General features: G+C 49.2%; 2 protein-coding genes across 5 annotated transcripts in view; one reads left to right on the forward strand and one right to left on the reverse strand.

The window, feature by feature from the left end:
- RNFT2 (ring finger protein, transmembrane 2) overlaps positions 1 to 2,945 on the forward strand; it is a 122,107-nt gene extending 119,162 nt beyond the window's left edge. For all 4 annotated transcript variants that reach the window (XM_030821463.1, XM_030821467.1, XM_030821464.1 and 1 more), the window contains one exon: positions 1,541 to 2,945. In XM_030821463.1, coding sequence (XP_030677323.1) covers positions 1,541 to 1,690 — 150 coding nt within the window. In that variant the 3' untranslated portion in view covers positions 1,691 to 2,945. The remainder of the gene's footprint in view (positions 1 to 1,540) is intronic.
- On the reverse strand, positions 2,541 to 22,797 carry HRK (harakiri, BCL2 interacting protein). Its single transcript, XM_012509879.2, has 2 exons — positions 22,466 to 22,797; positions 2,541 to 2,952 (listed from the first exon to the last, which is right to left on the reverse strand). The coding sequence occupies exon 1, from the start codon at positions 22,795 to 22,797 to the stop codon at positions 22,522 to 22,524; it is 276 nt and encodes a 91-aa protein (XP_012365333.1). The 3' UTR covers positions 2,541 to 2,952; positions 22,466 to 22,521.
- Positions 22,798 to 23,120: the final 323 nt, after the last annotated feature.

Below are 23,120 nucleotides of genomic sequence, written 5' to 3' on the forward strand. Positions count from 1 at the left end.
TGGGGGCTCCAGTCCCAGGGGTTCCTGGCTCCCCACTCTCTGAGAGCAAGCAGCACCATCAGAACTGAAGAGGCAAAAGTCTCTTCATCTCATTATGCAGCAAGCTACCTAAACGATGATCTCAGAGGCCTCCCTCTGCTTGTAGGGTCACACACACACACACACACACACACACACACACACACACACACTGCTGTCTGCTGAAACCCGATATGAGGTCTTTTTTAAAATTTATTTCAAAGCCTCCCTCCCTTTCTCTCTCTCTCTCTTCACAGACGCTCTGCAGTGAAGCTAATCAAAATCAATGACTCCTTGGCAGCCAGAGAAAAGTTGGGGGGGGGGGTTGGAGGAGAGGGAGGGATGTTGCCAGCACTTTGCACACTGTGGAAATATTTTTTAAAAAACAAGAACCACCCCACTATCTCATGCAATCCAAGTAATACAACAGGAGAGATGGTGGAGACAATATATACATATATATCATGCTTCAATTTCCTAATACAAATGTCCATCAAGAAGTCAAATCTCATATAAAAACAAGCATTAAAAACAACCCCTTGTCAAAAATCGGGGCAGTCGAGAAGTGCACTCCAATGAATGATGTGCAAGAAAAGGCCAGGATTCGATAAATACGTGGTCTCTAATAAAACAGGAGAATATCTACAAGGGACTTGGCTGGGAAGCTCTATCAGGAGGTCGTGGGTGCCCCAGTTCTCTCAGCAAAGTGGCTTCATTGAAATCAAAATCACCCAAAATGCCAACCCCAGCGTTTGGAGTTTGGATTCTCCAGGGGAAACATCAAAAGCCAGTAGGCAAGTCGGGGTTGAAAAAGGGATCCTCTCACCTTTCATCTTCTCCTGTGTCTATAGCTGGTCAGCATGCCCCCACTATGATCTTGAAGGTACAGCCTTAAAGAAGCAGAGAACTGTGATTGGATACAACTGTGTAGTAATGGACGCCCCTCCCCAGAAAATGGGGTGAGCTGGAAAGACCCTAGTCTGTGGCTAAGAAAGTGATTAAATAGAAGCAGAGACTGTATTTCATATTATTCTAATGAATTTGCCTTCTCTAAGTTCGTGGCTTTGTGGGAATATTACTCGCTGCTCTCTGCAGTCCCCAGCTAAGCAAGGGTCCCCTGCAAACATCAGCTAGGGGGAGGGCACGAGTAATGAGGAGAAACACGTTCTTCCAAAATAAGCATTCTTTTTTTTTTTTTTGCTTTGCTGAGTTCAAAGCTTCGAGGTGGGGGAGTCTTCCCTTGCATTCAGCAGCCCTGGGGTTGCATCTGTGTCTTTAAAGGGCTATTTAGGAAAACACAAGGAACGGATTTTAAAAAGAAGACAGAAAGAAATCCAGCTCCCAGCTTGCAGCAGCACTGAGAGGTTGTACATTTTAAAGGACCTGGTCATTTACAGCAAAGCCTATGGGGGGATAATTCCCATTTCAGCCGCATCCACCTTAACAAACGTGGATCCCACTGCTGGCGTCTTAGAACTGGAGCGGTGTCTGCTAACCAGCCTGCTGGACCCTCTGTCTATAGGTGCCGGGTGGTGACCTGCAAATCCAGCCTTGGAGAATGACCATCCGAATCTGCAGCCTGACACCTCACCACTTCGGCTTTGAAAATGGCAGTGTGTGGTATCCTGCACAGAGGAAGAATACCTGCTTATGTTGGATTTTTCAAAAATGAAAGCAAAAAATAATCACTGCTCCCTGAAGAGTCTTTGCAGCCAAGTCTCCGTCCAGCACACATCTTTTTTTAGCCCTTCTAGAAACTTCTAAAAATAGTAGCTTATCCTTGGGGAGAAAAAAATCAGACCTCTGTCAATCAGTGAGATGCTGGTGCATTTCATTTAAATGGCCTGCTCCCTCCCCCAACATCCCCTGGTTATAAATCATCTTTGACCAGAATGTAGCCATTTCTTGGCTCTTTAATCCATAAAACCTAAACCCTGAAATCCCCTTGGGGAGTGGAGGAGGCTGTGGGCTGAACTCCGAGGACACTTTTGTGGGGGTGGGGGAAGATAGCAACCAAGTCATGCATGAGGTCAGCTTTCTGCCTCATAACCGGCAAGCCTCTCAATGCCATCCTCCCTCCTTGACCCCAAGGTTTGCTCCAAACCACCTCTGGATATTCGTCCTCACGTAGAAAAAGAGAAGAGACTCTCAAGTGGCACTTTTGCAACTTGTCCCTTAAAAAAAAAAAAAAAGAATCTGAAACAGCAAAATAGAAATCTCTCTTGTCCCCTGGCCTTTCAAGTCTGTCAACAGAATACCACAGCAGCACCAGCAGGAACGCACTTAGCACCAGCAAAATTTTAAGTGAAGCACCAGAGACACAAAAACCCCATTTCTCCTGACGTGACAGTGGGATCTAGCGATCGACCTAGGTAAGTATAGAGGGAGAGGCTAGGACGAGTCAAGAAATGGAGGCATCCCAGACTGCCCCTACACAATTGGCCCCAAGTCCTCACTTTTTTTTTTCTATCATGCCTTTTGCACTGTTACCTCTTATTCCACCAGCATCTATCCCCAGGCAGTTGGCCGATGCTGGGGCTAATTCCCACCAGTCTTTGCAAATAGTTTCTAAGTACACAGCAGGCATCTCTCTTCTGGCGCCCCAGACATTACAGAATATCAAAGTTCACATCGCAAGGTGCAGAAAAGGAAGGCAACCACGTCCTCAACAAGGCATGCACTGATACGTAATATTCATATTTTCTTTTTTTTATATATATAGAGCTGTATGTAAATAGCATTGGGGTGTCTGTTTCTGCAGCTGGATTTCCAAAGGGCTTCCCCAGTCCCATTCTGTGTTTCTACGATCGCTCCAGGTGCTGTCTTTACTCTCCACTTCCTTCTCGAAGTGCCAACCGTGGCCTTTCAAGCTCTGGGCTCCCCCTCTGGAAAACGGGAACCAGCTTTCTCCAAGGACACAGGGTTTTCACCAACCTGCAGAAATGAAGATTGGTATTTTGGTCAGTGCAGACAGCCGCTGGGGGTGACGTCAGTGCAGTGCAGTGGGCCTCTGCACGCTCAGCCCCGGATGTCGGGAAGGGGAGGGGGGAGGGGAGAGCTACTGGATGCAAAGCTCTGGTTTTGGAGGAAAGATGCCTCAAAAGCTAGTCTTGGCACTCTTCCCCTTACCAGAATCTCTGTCTATGTAGCAGCCTTCCCCAAATAGACATTTGTGCGTGCACACACACTCCCCTCTCTGCTTTTAGACCTAGGTATTTACATAGGCATCTTCAGAGATTTTTTTAAAAAGAAGAATCTAGAGACACATGAACTTTTTGCTTCTCCAAATTCAGAACAGGACCTTCCTCGATTCATTTCATAGACCCAGATTCAAGACAGAGTTGTAGGGCAGTCTCTGTTCTCTTTTGTTTGTTTGTTCATTCACTCATCCATTGACTTATTCCCAAGTATGCCAAGTGCCATACTAGGGGCTACAGGTTCAATGACATAATTCTTGCCCTTGAGGGGCTCAGAACCAACGGGGAGATGGGAAGAAATGGATAATGGCAGTCCCATGTAAAGAGCATATGCAATCTGGGGAAACGTGATCTATGGGAGCCCAGGGGAGGCAGCTCGTAAGGGAGACAAAGCAGACTCCTCAGAGAGAGTGGCAGGCCCCTGCTGACTATTGAAGAGTGCTAGGAAACTAACCAGGATGAGAAAATGAGGCATCCTAGGCAGGGCAGAAAAAACAGCCCATACCCAGGAGCATCCACCACAGAATGCACAAAATGTGTGCACAAATGCTCATGGCAGAATTATCCATAATAGCAAAATATGGAAACAACCCAAATGTCCATCAACTGATGAATAAACAAAATGTGGTCTCTCTATACAATGGACTATTAGTCAGCCATCGAAAAGGAATGAAGTATTGATACGTGAGGATGGATGAACCTTGAAGGCATCATGCTAAGTCAAAGAAGCCAGACACAAAAGGACACATTTTGTGTGATTCCATTTATATGAAATGTCCCCAATAGGCAGATCTTCTGAGACAGAAAGGAGAATGGTGGTTGCCTAGGGCTGGGGCAGATAGGAGGAATTGGGGAGTGACGCTCATGGGCATGGGGTTTCTTTCAGGGAAATGAAAATATTCCAAAGTTGACTGTGAAGATGGCTGCAAAATTCTATATATATTCCTCATCATTGACTTGTACACCTTAAAAAGGTAGGGTTTTTTGTTTGTTTGTTTGTTTTTGAGACAAGGTCTCGTTCTGTTGCCCAGGCTGGAGTGCAGTGGTACGATCTCAGCTCACTGCAACCTCTGCCTCCTGGGTTCAAGCGACTCTCCTGCTTCAGCCTCCCAAGTAGCTGAGACTACAGGTGCATGCCATCACGCCCGGCTAATTTTTGTATTTTTAGTAGAGATTGAGTTTTGCCACGTTGGCCAGACTGGTCTTGAACTCCTGACTTCAAGTGATCCACCCACCTCAGCCTCCCAAAGTACTGTGATTACAGGCATGAGCCACCGTGCCCAGACTTAAAAGGACAGATTTCGTGGCTATAAGTTAGTGGGGGAGTTAAGAACATATCACCCGTTATTCTGAAGCAGGTGGCATAAGAACGAACATGTGGGTAATACACACCAAGTGATATAGGAGAGAAAGTGGAAGGGAGATCACTTTATGGCTTCTGGGTTTGAAAAAGTCTGAGATGTTGACTTGTATGAACTGTACCAGCTGGTACCCTTGACTTCTGGCTTCCTTCTGGGTTTGGCCAACAGGAGGCACTAATGGGAAAGTAAGATCAGGTGTTTGTTCCCCAGCTCCCCTCCCACTGATCAGAGGTTGGCCACAGCCACTGTCTGGACTCTGGTACAGTGACACCCTCCTGGGGACTCCAGGTCCCATTCCTTACCCTGGCACCTTCAGGCCAGGGTGGGAATAGCTCCCCTCTATGGCCAAGCCTGGGGTACTGCATTCGCTCTCGCTGGTTCCCCAAACCCTGCCCACACCTTTGCTGTTGAAGCTTTCCTAAATTCTCCTCTGATTACTGAGTTTGGAAACACTTTCTGCCTCTTACTCGGGCCCTAATGGATACATCTGACTGCATGAAAGATATGAGTCATAAACACATGGACCCCATAGTCTGTGTCAGCTGACAGTCACAAGGATCCAAATCAGTGACTTCAAACCTTTTGCTTTTTTTTTTTTTTTTTTTTTAAAGAAACTGGGTCTCACTCTGCCACCCAGGCAGGAGTGCAGTGGTGCCATCATAGCTCACTGCACCCTCGACCTTCTGAGCTCAAGCGATCCTCCCACCTCAGCCTCTAGCTGGGACTATAGACATGCACCACCACATCTGGCTAATTTATTATTTTTATTTTTTTCTTTTAGAGACAGGGTCTTTCTATGTTGCCTAGGCTGGTCTCAAACTCCTGGCCTCAATCAATCCTCCTGCATTGGCCTCCCAAAGTGCTAGGATTACAGGTGTGAGCCACCACGCCAGGCCAATTCCCCTTCTATCTCACGAGGGCACAAACACAGTAGGAACTCTGCATTGTTATGTAGCCACCATATATTTTCATGGAATATGGAATTAGTCATCGATCAACTCAATTGATAAATACATTCTAAATTTAGTTTATGAAACCAGCTTTTGTAACCCCTAAACATCTCTGTTGGTGTCTAGCCATAAACCTACAGAATGAAAGTCAGTGTAACCCTGCAGCATTAGCCTAAAATAATTATGCTGCCTTAAGCACGGGTGGGATGGAAGGAGAGACAGGAACGCTCATTAAGTAACTACTATGCTATTGAGTGCGTGAATGTCGTGCTAAGCATGGTATCTGCACCAGACAAGGCCAGGTGCCTGCTTTAAATTTGCCTCCAGGCTTACTGGAAGGATATGCCATGCCAGAGGCCAGTACTGTAAATAACCAATATCTGGAGGTGAACCAATAGCCTAGAACTCAGAATGGGTTTACAATCACCAGGGAAGCTTCGGAGCGGACCTGGGATTTGATCAGGGACACACACATATCTTTTCCATATTTGGAAAAAGGAAGCGTGGCTTAGGTGGGGGAAGGGGCTAAACAAGACCAAGGACAGTGATAAGCATGGCGCAAACAGGGAAGCATGATGAGCAGGGAACTGTATCAGAAAGTTGTAGGAATTGAGGCCAGGTGCTATGGCTCACGCCTGTAATCCCAGCACTTCAGGAGGCTGAGGAGAGAGGATTGCATAAGCCCAGGGGTTTGAGGCTGCCGTGGGTTATATTTTATATATATAGGGTTTCTTTTCTTTTTTTCTTTCTTTTTTTTCCGAGCAGCAAGTAGTAATCGTGCAATTTAAAACTATTTTTAAAACATCAAGTCCATCAACCCCTGTGAGCCACTGCCCCACCCTTGGGATGTGTTCCCTTAAACTTGGCTCATAAAGAATTTTCTCAGATGCTAACTCACAGCCAAAATTCGTGGCTGAAGTGATTCATGAAATACCTTTGAAAAAATGTCTCTGTTTCCATTTTTCATCCACCATGTGAGGGGGGAGGCGGGCAGAGAGGGAGAACTTGAACCTGCAAGGTCCTGCCTCCCTGGGCTGCAGTGATGTGCTGCTTTGGGTACGGAAGGTGAAAGCTGAAAACCGTGAACCCCACTGCAGCATTAGATGGGGCAAGAGGCTTATGCCCTTTTTCTGATGTCAGCAAAGAATTAGGACTCTTGGATTCCCTCCTAAGAGGCCCCAATTTTTAATTAAAAAAAAATACCTTGGCCGGGTGTGGTGGCTCTTGCCTGTAATTCCAGCACTTTGGGAGGCCAAGGAGGCCAGAAGTTCAAGACCAGCCTGGGCAACATGGCAAAACCTCATCTCTACTAAACATACAAAAATTAGCCAGGTGTGGTGGTGCACACCTGTAATCCCAGCTACTAAGGAGGCTGAGGCATGAGAATCTCTAGAAACCAGGAAGTGGAGGTTGCAGTGACCTGAGATCATGCCTCTGCACTCCATCCTGGGCAACAGAGCTAGATCCTGTCTCAATAAGTAAATAAATAAAATTTTAAAAATACCTTTTTTGCCCTTGCTATTTGCACAAGTGATAAGTTACAAATTCAAACAGTGGAGAAGAATATAAAAATAAAAGGAAAGCCCCTTCAACCCAACCCTTAAGCCCCACTCCCTTTCTCAGAGGCAGCTGGTATTACCAGCTGGTTGTGTAGCCTCCCAGAGTATTTTCTGGGCATTTGTAGATGCCATGTCTCTTTTTTGTTCTTTTCCTACCATTATGTTCCCAGAGCCCAGCACAGTGCCCAGCGTATACTAGGTGCTCAATTCATTATCTATTGAGTGAGAGTAAATAAGTGACAAATGAATAAAGATGACAGGCTGGGTGTGGTGGCTCAAGCCTGTAATCCTAGCACTTTGGGTGGCTGAGGCAGGTGGATCACTTGCGGTCAGGAGTTTGAGACCAGCCTGGCCAACATGGTGAAACCCCATCTCTACTAAAAATACAAAAATTAGCCAGGTGCGGTGGCGCACACCTGTAATCCCAGCTGGTCAGGAGGCTGAGACAGGAGAATCACTTAAACCCGGGAGGCAGAGGTTGCAGTGAACTGAGATGGCAAAACTGCACTCCAGCCTGGGAGAGAGATCAAGACTCCAACCCACCCCCCACCCCCCCCAAAAAAAAAGCAGTTTCTCGGATCTTCCGTCTTTGGTTTCAGCAGGTTGATTTTGACCAAGGAGTTTTAATGGTACCAATTATCCTAGTCCCTAAGACTTGAAGGAAGGGCTGGGCATGGTGGCATGTGTCCCTAATCCCTGCTACTCACATGGCTGAGGCAGGAGGATTGCCTGAGCCCGGGAGTTCAAGACCAGCCTGGGCAATATAGGAAGACCCTGTCTCAAAAAAAAAAAAGAAGACTTGGAGGAGAAGCTCTCCATGCAGAATCCTCTTGAAAAGAAGATTGCTCTGGTCCATGTTATCCCTTAAATCTCTATCTGTATAGTTCATGTCGGCCAAGTAGGAAGCTGGGTGAACAGGAGACTGTGGAAAGGAAGCTGAAAAGACAGCTAGGTTGTGATGTGTGAGGAAGGAAGAGGCCATTTGGCAGCCTCTGGAAGAAGTATTTGCTCTCCTTGGCCCAGCCCTCTTCTGTCAGTGAACAGTTATCAATGCTATCAGCTACTAGATAGTGATTACCTAAAGTCTATGAAGAGAGACCTGAGCTCCTACCCACTAGGAACTTATGGCAGGTGGGCCTTGGAAGCCCAACTCACTTGACTTTCAGAAGGGTAAGCAGTGAGAGTTGGGAAGTAGCTCAGCTCAGCACAGAATCAACACCGAAACAAACAAACAAAAAATACAGAGCCTTCTTAAAGCAAACTGTGGCCAATAAGACAATGTTGCCCATGTCCCATGTCCCACATGTTATACTATGCACATTCTTTGACCTAACAATTTCACTTTCAGGAACTTCACTTTTTGTTTGCAAAGGTGTCCAAATATGAATGTCCCCTGCCGCGCGCGGTGGCTCACACCTGTAATCCCAGCACTTTGGGAGGCCAAACTGGGAGGATCACTTGAGCCCAGGAGTTCCAGACCAGCCTGGGCCACATAATGAGACTCCATCTGCACACACACAAATTTTTTTTTTTTGAGATGGAGTTTCGCAATTATTGCCCAGGCTGGAGTAAATTGGTGCAATCTTGGCTCACTGCAACCTCCGCCTCCCTGGTTCAAGCTATTCTCCTGCCTCAGTCAATTACAGGCATGCATCACCACGCCCCCACTAACTTTTTGTATTTTTAGTAGAGATGGGGTTTCACCATGTTGGCCAGGCTGGTCTCGAACTCCTGACCTCAGGTGATCCACCCGCCTTGGCCTCCCAAAGTGCTAGGATTACAGGCATGAGCCATTGCACCCAGCCACAAAAAAATTTAATTAGCCAAGTGTGCACGTCTGTAGTCCCAGCTACTCAGGAGGCTGAGGTAGGAAGATCACATAAGCTCAGGAGTTTGAAGTTACAGTGGGCTATGATCATGCCACTGCATGTCAGCCTGGGTGACACAGAAAGACCCTGTTTCTAAAACAACAAAAAAAGTTCCTAACAACCTTGTTTACCCTACCAGAAAACAGGAAACAATGCAAATGTTCCCAAGGAAGTGACCATATAAGGAAATCCTGGTTCATCCAAGCAACAGAACATCATGCAGCCATTAAAAAGGATGAGGAAAACCTTTGCGTGTTGACATGGGAAGATCTCAACCACCTATTTTTAGTGAGGAAAAAGCAGGTTACAAAACAGCATGAACAGTATGAGCTCATGTATTTAAAATAGGATGCGCGTGTGGGTGTCTATGCATCAAGGGAAGAGCATAGGGGGCTCCCTGAAATCAGGGGTCACGAACTGAAATGCACTGGAGCCAGTAAAGGTACCCAGGAGGGGCTGGGGACATTGGAGTGTTTTTGTGCTTTCTAAAGGGGTTTCTGACATTCATCTCCAGCCTGTTTCTGCCACATGGGAATACACGTGTTAGAATACATTGTTAGATCTTTTCATTTTTCAAGAAAAATTGGAAATATAGACTTCTACCTGAAAATGACTGATTTTTTTTTTTTTATGGGGTCTCACTTTGTTGCCCAGGCTGGTCTCAAACTGCTGGGCTCAAGTGATCCTCTTGCCCCAGCTTCCTGAGTAATGGGCACTACAGGTACATGCCACCAAGCCTGGCTAAAATGCCTGACTTTTAAGTGTTGGGGGAAAACCACACAGGTCAAACAGAACTCAACCGCAAGCCAAATTCAGCTAGGAGACCACCCATTTTCACCCTGCCTGAGATACTCAGACACTCCTACTATCCCCTGGCATTTAAGCTCGCCTCATCTTAACCCTCAGCAGCTATCTCTGGGCCCCAGGTTCTCCATCTGTACAATGACGGAGATGGGTTAGATGTCTCTAATGTCCTGGCTGGCTCTGGCTATGTTTCCAGAACACAGACCCTTTTGGCTCACAGATCTTTTGAGAATTGCATCCAAACTATGTTTTCTGTCCCAAGTAGGGGAAAGTAGAAGAGGAGGATGAAATCAGCCAGTTATTAGCTTGATTACTGGGTGTTCACAAATTTCCTGAGGCCTCCCCTACATTCATTCATTCATACATTCATTCATTTACCAGTTAGTGAATGTCACCATGCCCGGGTGCTGGGATACAGTAATAGGCAAAATAGGCATGGCGGTTTGCAACTTTCTGGGACCTGAAGGCCAGTGTTGCCCGGGCTGGGAAGCCCTGATCTAGTGGTTCTCCCAGCCCTGTCAGAGTGGCCTAAGTAGGCCCTTGGTGAGTCCCAGACTGGGGAAGGCAGGATTAAAGCAGATAGCAACTGCCTTAAGCAAAAGGCTCAGAAAGTTCTGAGACCTCCCACCCATACCACAAAGATGGGCCCATGGACTAAACTTCTTTTTCTTTCTTTTTTTTTAAAGACAGGGTTTTTAAAAACAGCCTGTTGTCCAGGCTGGAGTACAGTGGCACAATCATAGCTCACTGCAGACTTGACCTCCTGGGCTCAAGCGATCCTCCCACCTCAGCCTCCCGAATAAATGGGACTACAGGTGTGTGCCACAATGCCTGGCTAATTTTTGTATTTTTTTTTTTTTAAATAGAGGTGGGATTTTGCCATGTTGGCCAGGCTGGTCTTGAACTCCTGACCTCAAGTGCTCTACCCACCTCGGTCCCCCAAAGTGCTGGGATTACAGGTGTGAGCCACCGCACCCAGCCTGTGGACTCAATTTTACACCAAATAAGAACAACACATATCATAGGCTGTCATTCACCATTTTCTGAACACCAGTGACACGCCTTGTACTGCACTGGAGTAGATTATAGCATGCCTCCTTCATGCTAGGAGCTCATTACGGAGATAAAAGAGAAGTGGTTCTCCCAGCCACTCACATGTAGAGGGGTCTGAATCTGTGCCAGCTGCTTTATACATAGTGCTCCTCCAGTGCAGATGCTATTATTCTTCCCAGTTTACAGATGAGGAAACCAGGGCTCAGAAGGTAATGGGATCAGCCTAAGGTCACACAACTGGCAAATGGGAAATGGAGAAAGTGATGTGAAAGTCGGCATGACTCCAAAATTCATGTCCCTTTCCATGAAGCTTCCCTCCCTCAGCATAAAGTATTGGTGAGGAAGATAAACAGTTACCAGAGTTAAATTTTCTGAATCAAGCTTTAGGCTTTTTGGTCTGCCAACAGTCTCAAATATTCTAAGTCTGAGCTATCTTTGAAAAATGGTACCTTGGCTGGGCGTAGTGGCTCACACCTGTAATCCCAGCACTCTGGGAGGCCAAGGCAGGCATATCTGGATCACTTGAGGTCAGGAGTTAGAGCACCAAACTGGCCAACATGGTGAAACCCCTTCTCTACTAAAAATACAAAAATTAGCTGGGCATGGTGGCAGGCACCTTGTAATCCCAGCTACTAGGGAGGCTGAGGCAGAAGAATTGCTTGAACCCGGGAGGCAGGGGTTGCAGTGAGCCAAGATCGTGCCACTGCGCTCCAGCCTGGGCAACAGAGCGAGACTCCATCTAAAAAACACACACACAAAAAAACCCAGAAAATGGTACCTCTTCTTGAATCCATTCCAGTAACTCAGACACATCCCCACTCCTGGAAGACCTCCCTCTCCACCCATGCAAGCCACTTTGTCTTAGTTTCTCCAGCATCAGTGTGTTAGCATTTTTACAGGATTTATTAAGTACCATGTGCTAGCTCCAAGAATATTAGATGAACATGATTCCTGCCCCCAGGATGATAGGTACAGCCAGGCAGACAGAGAAGCTTTCCAGATTAGTGACATTACTGAGACTTGGAACCTTTCCCTGAAGTGGAGACAGGCACGCTAGGCATCATCCACGCTCCCACACTGGCTAGAGGTGTGGCTCATGAAGAACAGTCCACAGCAAGGCAACAGGGATTCAGCTGAGACCAGTCACAGCCAGCTCAAAAGCCAACAGACACCTGACATATAAAGGCCAGTGACATGGGCTGGGCGCAGTGGCTCACACTTGGAATGTCAGCACTTTGGAAGGCCAAGGCAGAAAGACTGCTTGAGCCCAGGAGTTCCAGGCCAGACTGGGCAACATAGCGAGACCCCATCTCTAAAAAAAAGTAAAAAATTAGTGGCACACCCCAGTAGCCTCAGCTACTGGAAAGGCAAAGGTGGGAGGATCACTTGAGTACAGGTCGAGGCTTCAGTGAGCCCTGATTGTGCCACTGCACCCCAGCCTGGGCAAGAGAGAGACCCTGTCTCAAATAAATAAATAAAGGCAATGACATGAATGAGACATGGGAGCCAACGGCAGTGTTTCCAGATCTTGATTTTATGCTCTAGACCGCCTTTATAATACAAGAATGCTAACTATGTTTTTTGTTTGTTTGTATTTGAGACAGTCTCGCTCTGTCGCTCAAGCTGGAGTGCAATAGCATGATCTCGGCTCACTGCAACCTCTGCCTCCTGGGTTGAAGCGATTCTCATGCCTCAGCCTCCCAAGTAGCTGGGATTACAGGCATGTGCCACCACGCCCAGCTAATTTTTGTTTTTGTTTTGCTTTGTTTTGTTTTGTTTTGTTTTGTTTTAGTAGAAGCGAGATTTCACCATGTTGGCCAGGCTGGTCTTAAACTCCTGATCTCAGGAGCTCTACCCACCTTGGCCCCCTAAAGTGCTGAGATTACAGGTGTGAGCCACCACACCCAGTCAAAAGAATACTAAATATGTTTTGATATCAAAGTTCCATTTGAGAGCATTAAAAATATTTTTTTTTAGACGGAGTTTCTCTCTGTCACCCAGGCTGAAGTTCAGTGGCACAATCTCGGCTCACTGCAACCTCCACCTCCCAGATTCAAGCAATTCTCTTGCCTCAGCCTCCCGAGTAACTGGGACTATAGGCATGTGCCACCACACCAGGCTAATTTGTTTCTATTTTTAGTAGAGATGGGTTTCACCATGTTAGTCAGGCTGGTCTTGAACTCCTGACCTCAAATGATCCACCCACCTCAGCCTCCCAAAGTGCTGGGATTATAGGCATGAGCCACTGTGCCCAGCCAAAAAAAAAAAAAAATTTATTATCATTATTATTTATTATTATTATTTTGAGACAGGGTCTTGCTCTGTCACCCAGGTTGGAGTACGGTGGCGTGATCACAGCTCACTGCAGCCTCAACCTCCCTGGGCTCAAGCGATCCTCCCATCTCAGCCTCCCGAGTAGCAGGACTACAGATGCAAGCCACCATGCTTGGCTAATTTTTCTTTTTTCTTTTTTTAGTAAAGATTGAGTCTCACTTTGTTGCCCAGGCTAGTATCGAACTCCTGGCTACAAGCAATCCGCCCACCTGTGAGCATTAAAAAAATTTGTTTTGATTAGTTCTTTTTTTTTTCTTTGAGATGGGGGTCTCACTCTGTTGTCTGCCCAGGTTGGAGTACAGTGGTGTAATTGTAGCTCACTGCAGCTTCAAACTCGTGGGCTCATGTGACTTCACAATGATGGATGGGGAATGTAAATGATGGACTAAGCAAATAAAGCAATACTAACCAACTTCTAAGTGTGGTGGCTCATGCCTGTAATCTCAGCACTTTGGGAGGCCAAGGCAGGTGGATCACAAGGTCAGGAGTTCGAGACCAAGTTCGAGACCAGGATGGCCAATGTAGTGAAACTCCATCTCTACTAAAATACAAAATTAAGCCAGGTGTGGTGGCAGGCACCTGTAATCCCAGCTACTCGGGAGGCTGAGGCAGGAGAATCTCTTGAACCCGGGAGGTGGAGGTTGCAGTGAGATTGCGCCATTGCACTCCAGCCCAGGTGACAGTGTGAGACTCTGTCTCAAAACAAACAAACAAAAAAACAAACAAACAAAAAAGAAGTGTCTCATAGAAAAATATTAAAAGGTTGAACAAATGCCTGTGATATATGGAAAAGGTCAGGTTACAGATAATATATTTATAGTGATTCCAAGTCTTAAAGTACCTATCCAGCCAGGCATGGTGGTGCACACCTATAATCCCAACACTTTGGAAAACCAAGGCAGGAGGTCTTGAGCTCAGGAGTTCAAGACCAGCCTGGGCAACATAGCAAAACCCTGTCTCTAAAAAAAATACAAAAATTAGCCAGGTGTGGTAGCGTGCACCTGTAGTCTCAGCTACTCAGAAGGCTGAGGTGGGAGAGTCACTTGAGCCCAGGAGGTTGAGGCTGCAGTGAGCTATGATCCTACTACTGCACTCCAGCCTGGGTGACAGAGTAAGACCCTGTCTCAAAAAAACAAAGAGAGAGAGAGACAGAGACAGAGACAGAGAGAGACAGGAAGAAGGAAAGGAAGGAAGGAAGGAAGGAAGGAAGGAAGGAAGGAAGGAAGGAAGGAAGGAAGGGAAGGGAAGGAGGGAGGGAGGGAGGGAAAGAAAGAGAAAAAGAGAAAGAAAGGAAGAAAGAAAGAAGGAAAGAGAAATGGCAGAAAGAAAGAAAGAAAATCACCTCACTAAAGGGTCAAATCTAATGCAATGGAAAGGTAGAAAGGCTTAGAATCTGTCTGGTCTTTACATGGGAAAGGACTGCAATCTTCTGCTACTCAGACCTTCTGCTCAAAGCTGGACTTCCTTTCTCCAGAGGCAAGACTACAATTTTCTTTTTTTTTTTTTCTTTTCTTTTTGAGACAGGGTCTCATTATGTCACCCAGGACAGAGGGCAGTGGCACAATCATAGCTCACTGCAGCCACAAAGTCCTGGCTCAAGCAATCATCCTGCCTCAGCCTCCCCAGTAGCTGGGACTACAGGCACATGCCACCACACCTGACTACAATTTTCTTTTATTCAGCATTTTCCAAATAGTTGCCAGTGAACTTGTAATATTTTTTGTCATCGAGAAAAAGTTATTTATTTTTCTGAGACAGGGTCTCATTCTCTTGCCCAGCCTGTAGTACAGTGGTACGATTACAGCTCACTGTAGCCTCAATCTCCTGGGCTCAAGCAATCCTCCTACCTCAGCCTCCCGAGTAGTTGGTAACACAGGTGCGGACCACCATACCTCACTAATTTCTTATTTTTTGTAGAGATGGGGTCTCACTATATTGCCCAGGTTAGTCTCAAGTTCCTGGGCTCAAGCAGTCTTCCCACCTCAGCCTCCCCAAGTGCTGGGATTACAGGCATGAGCCACCACATCCAGCTATTTTTTAAAAAAAGTAATATTATATCAAGTTTCCCAGAGCAATTAAATTCCACCCCGCCCACGTCTCTGGCCCAAGGAGCAAAGGTTCAGTGTGGGAAAGCTCTGTGGAAAGCAGCCATCTTGGATAAGCCAGTTGCCTCCCCACAGGAAGAGCAAGGAGCTTTCTTCTTGCCTGGCCAACCAGCAGTCATAAAAGGATGCATCTTACTGATGTGGGCTAAATCAGAAATCCCTCACCCAGCAGCAGGGACACCAGTTTAGGGCAGGAAAGGAGAGGGGAGCCAGTGCTGAGCTGAATGGTGAGAGTTCTAAGGGTGATGGAAACCCACTCGATGTCCACAATGTTCCCCTGGCACTGAGGGGAGTGGGCATGAGTGAGTTGGTTCAGGGATCAGGACCTCTCAGACCTTGGCAGGAGGTGAACTGGTTTACTTCTACTAAGAGGTGAGGGCAGGGGCAAAGCCTGGGTCTCCTGTCTCTGAAAGAGTCTGGGGTCACCTGAGGGCTGTGGTTGGGACTCATTCATCTCTGCATCCCTGCACCTGGGCACCCAGCCCTGGCACCAAGCTACACTGCTTGTTTTTCTTTCCTGAAATGTACCATGCAGTCTTACCTCCAGGCCACTGGACTTGGCTCTCTCTCTTCCCAAAACCCCTTTCTCGCATATCTTCATATAGCTGGCTCCTTTCTGTCATTCACATCTGGCTGTTCCCCTAGTTCCTCTTCAAAGTGGCCTGCCTTCCCTCATCACCACAGGTGAGGAGTCCCTGGGGCACTCTCTATTGTGTTACCTTTGGGTATTACCTTCAGAGCCCTGAGCAGTTTGTGAAATGATCTCTGTGTTAGATTGCATAATCCAAAGGTGGCCACTATAATATCTCCCATTCCACACGCTATTCCAGAACCTCACCACTCCCCCATGAGGTGGAGTCTGATTCCGCCCCACCTTGAATCTGCATCAGCTTGTGACTTGCTTCTGACCAAAGTGACTTTGGAAGCTGGGACAGAAAAAGCAAAGCAGCTTCCACCTAGTTCCCCGGCATACTTGCTTTTGGAGCTCTCAGTCACTGTGTCAGAATCCAGCTGCCATGCTGTGAGGAAACCCAAGTCACACGAAGAGGCTGAGTATAGCTGCTCCAATTGACAGCCCCAGCTGACTCCAAGGATTAACAGCCAGATATGTAAATAAGGTTGCCTCCCCACCCATGACTCCAGTCCCCAGCCATCCTGGAGCAGAGACAAGTCACCCCCACTATGCCCTGACCAAATTCCTAACCCACAGAATGTGTGAGCATGGTCAAATATGTTAGCCTTCCATATAGGTGAGTTCCACATCCATGGATTCAGCCAACCTCAGATCAAAACTATTGGAAAAAATTTAAAAAATAACACACCAAGTATAAAAAACACACATAAAAACAATACAGTATAATTAGTTACATAGCACTTACATTGGATTGGGTATTATAAGTAATCTAAAGATGATTTAAAGCACACAGTGTGTGGGTTATATGCAAACACTACACCATTTTATATCAAGGACTTGGCATCCTTGGATTTTGGGATCCAAGGTGGGATCCTGGGACCACTCCCGCCCAGAGACAGAGGGATGGCTCTAGTTGTTTGAAGCAAAACTTAGTAGTTTTGGAGTAATTTGTTACATAGAAGTAGTAACAAGAACAACATTTACTTATTGTCCGTCTCTTCCCACTAAAATGTGGGCTCCATGAAAGCAGGGAACTCTTATGTCTTGGTCCTTCCTGTATCCACAGTGCCCTGTACACAGAAGGTACTCAATAATTAGCAGTTGTATAAGTGGAAGAACCTGAATTTGGGAAACAATAGTGACTGTGTTGCATAGTTTCTTTTTTTAATTTTTGTGTGTGTGTGTGTGACAGAGTCTCACTCATTCTGTTGCCCAGGCTGGAGTACAGTGGTGCGATCTCGGCTCACTGCAACCTCCGCCTCCTGGGTTCGTGCAATTCTCCTGCCTCAGCCTCCTGAGTAGCTGGGACTACAGGCACACACCATCATGCCTGGCTAATTTTTGTATTTTTAGTGGAGACAGGGTTTCACCACATTGGCCAGGCAGGTCTCGAACTCCTGACCTCAAGTGATCCACCCGCATCAGCCTCTCAAAGTGCTGGGATTACAGGTGTGAGCCAGCATACCCGGCTGATGTTGCATAGTTTCTGATTTATGTAACACAGCACATAGTTATTGTACACCTACTATGTGTCAAGCAAGTTGCCAGGGACTCGGCACACTGTGGGTTAGCTTTCTATTCCTGTGAAATCCTATCACAGGGACACTAGTGAGGACCACCAAAGAAACGGAAGCCCCCTCCCCACCTCTCGTTATCTGCCTGTCTAAAAGGCTGACTTTTCAAAAACTCTAGAGTTATGATTGCCAAATCCAGCCAGCCCACATCTGGGGGTATATTTAATTATCCCCGGGTGTGGCTCTTTCCCATCCACAGCTCAGTCACTTGTACTCTGGCCTCTCACTAGGCGAGCGGATGACTCCAGACAGGGACCATGTGGCAGGAAGGCTGCCTGGTTCTGCACATCTGGCCCCTTCCCGGGGGGTTCCTCCCCAACAGCTGTCCTCCTCGGGCTCCCTCGCCAAGCAGAAGGCCAAGCTTTCAAGCTCTAAAAGTAATTCTGGCAGGGGTGCTGCGAGCTGGGAGGGAGGCCTGCGGGATGCGCCTCCAGGTTTAACCACTTAATCCCCAAAGTACCTGCCAAGAACCAGTTAGCATGTCTGGCTGGCGGGCCAGGCCGTCATTAATTCATTAAAGCAGGCTCCCGCTGGCCCATTATCTTCCTTGCCACTGACCACGTCGCCTTATGGGCCTGCGGAGTCCCCCTCTCTCCCCTTCCCCTGTTCCCAAGGCAGGATTCTAACCAGCCCTGGCCCCGACTCCCAGGCAGATTCCTCTGCTCCATTCTCTCTCCCTCCCTGCCCCCTCCCCAGGCACGCTTCTCCCTCCCTCGCTCCCACGCCTCCGCCAGCCAGCGCTCACCATAAAGCGTCTTTTGTTCCCTCTCTCCTGTATCTTTGAGTATTGACTGGTTAAATCATACCCATCCTCCTCCAGGCCTCCCCAGCCTCAGAGGAGCCTCCCCTGGGGCTCTGGAAGAAAGGGAATTTCACTTGTGCAGGAATTCACTGTGCACCAACCCGGTCTGTTTACTGCCCCTATCTCCTCTTCCCCTACAAGTGATGGGGTGGGGGGGCGCTGTGTGCCCTCAAAGACAGAAGCTCCAATTCCACTGGGGATCACTTAGGTGGATGCTCTCTGCCTCGGCTTCCCCTTTGAAATAAAAGGAATGACACTGACCATTTCATGACATCCTCTGTTGAGTGAAGTTAAGAGACAGACACTGCACTGGACTTTTTTGAGACAGAGTCTCACTCTGTCGCCTAGGCTGGAGTGCAATGGTGTGATCTCGGCTTACTGCAACCTCTGCCTCTGGGACTCAAGTGATCCTCCCACCTCAGCCTCCCCAGTAGCTGAGACTACAGGTGCACACCACCATGCCCAGCTAATTTTTTTTTTTTTTTTTTTTTTGGTACAGACAAGGTTTCACTATGTTGCCCAGGCTGGTCTTGAACTCCTGGACTCAAGTGATCCACCCACCTTGGCCTCCCAAAGTGCTGGGATTACAGGACTGAACCACTGGCCCAGCCTGCACTGGACATTTTAAACGAATGTTCTCTTATCATTCTCCCAATAACCCTGGAAGGATACAGCTCCAGTTTACAGATAAAGGTGCAGAGGTAATGGTTCTTTCTCAAGGTCATGCTGTCAGCAAATGGCTGGGCACTTAAGAGTCTCTTAACCATTATTCTCTCCTGACCCTTCTGGCACTGACTTCCCAGGAGGGCAGGTAGGAGTGGTGTGGAATGGCCAGCGATAATAATGGTAAAATGTTGACTACCTTGGGAAAGTGATAGTAAATGCACAATAATAATCATGATGGCTCACATGTATATCCACTGTTCTAGAGCTTTCCGTGTATGAATTCATTTAACCCCCTTAATAATGTGCCTATGCATTAAGTACTATTATTGTCCCCATTTTACATATGGGAAAACTGAGTCTTGGGTTTTTGTTTCTGTTTCTTATTTTTTTTTAAAGGATGACTTCTGATAAAAGTATTGCTGGCTTGCAGTAGAGACTCAAAACAAGTATGCTGGATATATATATATGTGTGTATATACACATGTATGTTTTAAATTATTATTGAGATGGAGTCTCGCTCTGTCGCCCAGGCTGGAGTGCAGTGGTGTGATCTCGGCTCTTCTTGGCTGACTTCTTGGCTGACTGCAACCTCCGCCTCCCGGATTCAAGCGACTCTCCTGCCTCAGCCTCCCGAGTAGCTGGGATTACAGGTGTGCACCACCATGCCCAGCTAATTTTTGTATTTTTAGTAGAGATGGGGTTTCACCATGTTGGCCATGCTGGTCTCAAACTCCTGACCTCAGGTGATCCACCTGCCTTGGCCTCCCAAAGTGCTGGAATTACAGGTGTGAGCCACCCTGCCTGGCCCGTATGTTGAAAATATTGATTCTGCATATAGCTGAGCACACCCTTAAAACCTACGGGAATTGAAAGTGGTAGTTCCCACTCTATATGGCTGGCACAGGCCTCCCTCAAACACCTAAGGTACAGCTGTGAACATTCTCCTATTAGGATAGGGAAAGTGGAGAGCACCCCATATCCAGCATAGAACGCAACAAACTGTCTTCCTCCAGTGAATTTTCCTTCCCTTTTACTTAACTTACCAGAGCTGGGAAAAAATGGGTTTCCCCAAATTAAACCAAAAGCACAAGAAAGGCCGGAGCGGCTGGTATTCTGAGGTCAGATGTAGGCTGCAGGGAGAGAACTCGGGGAGCCCGAGCTCGGGGAACCCGGCCTGGGAGTGCAGAAAGGCGGGTGGTGAGCAATTCTACGGGTGTCCCGAGGGTATGAGGGGCGGCGCTGGAGGGAAGCGGTGCGGGGCATCCTGAGGTCAGGGCGTCAGGGGCTGCAGAACCCTGGAGGGTGTGGCTGCAGGGGACGCCCGGGCGGGACAAGGCAGGTAGGAGAAGAACCCAGAGGTGTGGGAAGAGGGTGTCTCAGAGTCAGGGCGCAGCATGGAAGTAACTCTGGGGTAGAAGCCGAGGGGAGGCGGGAGAAATAAGCTCCACAGAGACAATAACCTGCTGCTGCCCCTCAACACCGACTCAAAACAGCGAAACTCCTGGCCGCCGCCCTCCCCTGCAGCGCAGTCCCGTTACCCAACTCCTCCCCTGCGCTCCGGCGCAGAGCAGCGCACTCTGCCCGCCCCGCCCCGCCCGCAGCCTCTCCTTCCAGGCCCCGGGAGCGTTCCCACCCCGACACTCACACACCGGCAAACAGGAACACACAGTCAGGCTCCGGCCCGGAGTCCTCGGCCTCTCGGGAGGGGCACCCGACATCCCGCATGCCTGGTCCCTGGAGGGGAGAGCTTTTCCAATCTCCTGGACGACAGAACCAGAGAAAGCCGTGTCCCAGCCCTCTCTCCACAGTTCTATTTGATTTTACTCCCTTCCTCTTTCCCTCTCATTCACTTTTCAATTGTCTTGCAACTTGTTCTCCACGCAGTCTCTCTTTTTCTCTATCCTCCCCAAACTTCTTGTCCCTCCCCATCTCGTCGCTTGTTTTTTCTCTCCCTCTTCACCCACTTTTTTTCTGCCTCTTCCCAAATTCCGCGCTTTGGGCTTCGCGTCTGTCGCTCAACTTCCTTTTTCTGCTCCCCGCGATCCATCCAAAATGTTCTTCCTGTCCCTGGGATTGGGCAGCCTCAGCCTGGCCCCTTTCAGTCGCGGGAGCCCCTGGCCTCTCCAACAGGAGAGGGAGAAGGCGGGGAGAAGTGGATGGGACCCCCGGCGCCCGGGAGCCGGGCGGAGAGCGCCCCGAAGCGCGCACTTCTCTTCGCCAGCGCCCGGGCTGCGCAGGCCCACGCGACATCTGTCGCCTGCGGTCCCGGCTCACACCCCGCGCACCCCCGCAGCTCCCTGGGCGCTGCCACCCCCCACGCTCCGGCTGCCGCCTTTCCCGGCGGGCGCAGACGCTCGGGCCTCGCCTTCAGGCGCCGCTCCAACTTCCCAGGGTGTCTGCGGCGCGCGGTGGGGCTCGGCGGCGGGGACCCAAGGACAGCTGGCTATGTCACCTTCGATCTTCACCTTCCGGCCCTAGACCCATCTATGGTGGTCTCAGCCTGATTCTCTCTCCCTCATTCTCTGCAGCGCTCCTCGCTACTCCAGGATCCAGAGTAGTAAGACACTGTGTGCTTCCTCAAAGCGCCTAGCAGTGCCAGGCGCACGGCTAGGGCACAATGATTCCCCCACCCCAAGAGCCTAGTACCTTACTGCCACTGATACCAACCACACTAGGCGCTCAATACCCACTTCCCGTCCTAAGTTCTCAACACATGACCTCCCTAAACAGTGCCTAGCACCCCAAAGGAGCTCAATAAATGTTCCTTCCTTAAGGCTTCCCATTGGAGTTTTCCCTGAAAGCCCCCTATTCCAGCCCACCCCGAGGGCGTCTCATTCCCATCGCAGCTACAACCGTCTGGGGAGAAGGAAGCCAAACTCCTTAAACAGGACACCTCACTTGAGAAGGAGCGAAGTTGGCAGGGCAGAGGAAAATTGCAAATGCGCGGAGCTTGGGAAGAAAGATTGGGCCAGCCAGAAACCTGGACGGGGAGGAAGTCTCGAGATGCACTTGGGGTGCCAGAGAATGGCGATCAGAGATTGGAGAAGTGACACTTAGGGAGAAGAGGTTGGGAGCAAGGGTGATGGAGACGGTGGCGACTCAGGAACGGCAAGAGGCTTGCTTGTAAGGGGACCGGGGACCTTTCTTGGAACTGCGATAGATTTTAAGTATTTGGCGTGGCTTACAACCACATTCTCATAGTAAGCACACTTTTTACTTGCATTGTGTGTTTATTGGTGGGGCTGGTGGGGATTATGGAGGCTGAAGTCCTCCGCAAGCCACTGAGCTATAAGTGAGTAGCAAGATGCGCTTAAGGACTCGGAGAGATGGGGGCAGAAACGGTAGACCTGACACTTGGAAGGAAACACTGGGGACTGGGTAGAAGAGGAGGGGCAGAGATGCTTGCAAGAGAAGAGGACGCAGGAAGAAGGAGAAGGGAAAAGAAGAAAGCCAAACTTGCCACTCTCCCGCTCCCGGGCCAGCCCAGCGTCTCCAGTGCCCAGCTGCCGCGCCCTGGCTCTCGCTCGCTCGCTCGCGTACCTGTTGCTCGCTCCGGCTGGATCTCGGCTCCGGCCCCACCAAGAAGCCCGGCGTTCCTACAAGTTCCGCCTGCCGAGCAGCCAGGCCGCCAGCGCCGCCACCTGCGCGGCCGCGCACAGCCAGGGCCAGTAGGTGGGGAGCGCGCCGGGCGCCGGCGCCCTCCGGCTCCGCGCGCGGCGCCGCCACATGGTGCGCTGGTGCAGCTCGTCGCCTAGCGCCTTGAGCCGGGCGGCGGTGAGCTGCGCGGCGGACGAGCGCAGCCCCAGGCGACCCGCGCTGCAGGCGCACACGGCCGGGGGGCCGCGGCCGCGGTGCAGGGGGCACGGGCACATGACCGCTGGCCTCGCTCCCGCCCCGCGCTCGGGCCGCCCCTCGCCTCCTCTCCCTCCGGCCTCTGCGCCCGCTGCCGCCGCGCTCCAGCCGCCGGGGGCCTCCCCTGGACACCAAGTTTCTCCTTGTGTTGTGCGTTTGTTGTGCTGACGGCGCTATTATTAATTAAAGTGTCACATGGTGGAGGGGGGCGGGGAGGGGGGTTACATCATCCGGCCCCCGGGGGTGGGGGGGGGGCTGCAGGCAGAAGAAACCGAGAGGTAACTTTTAACCCTAGCGGCGCCGGCAGCGAGGGGGCGCGAGGTTTGGGAGACTGGGAGCGCGG

The sequence above is a fragment of the Nomascus leucogenys genome, chromosome 10 (genome assembly GCF_006542625.1).
Source record: "Nomascus leucogenys isolate Asia chromosome 10, Asia_NLE_v1, whole genome shotgun sequence".
In the NCBI taxonomy this organism is placed as follows: Eukaryota; Metazoa; Chordata; class Mammalia; order Primates; family Hylobatidae; genus Nomascus; species Nomascus leucogenys.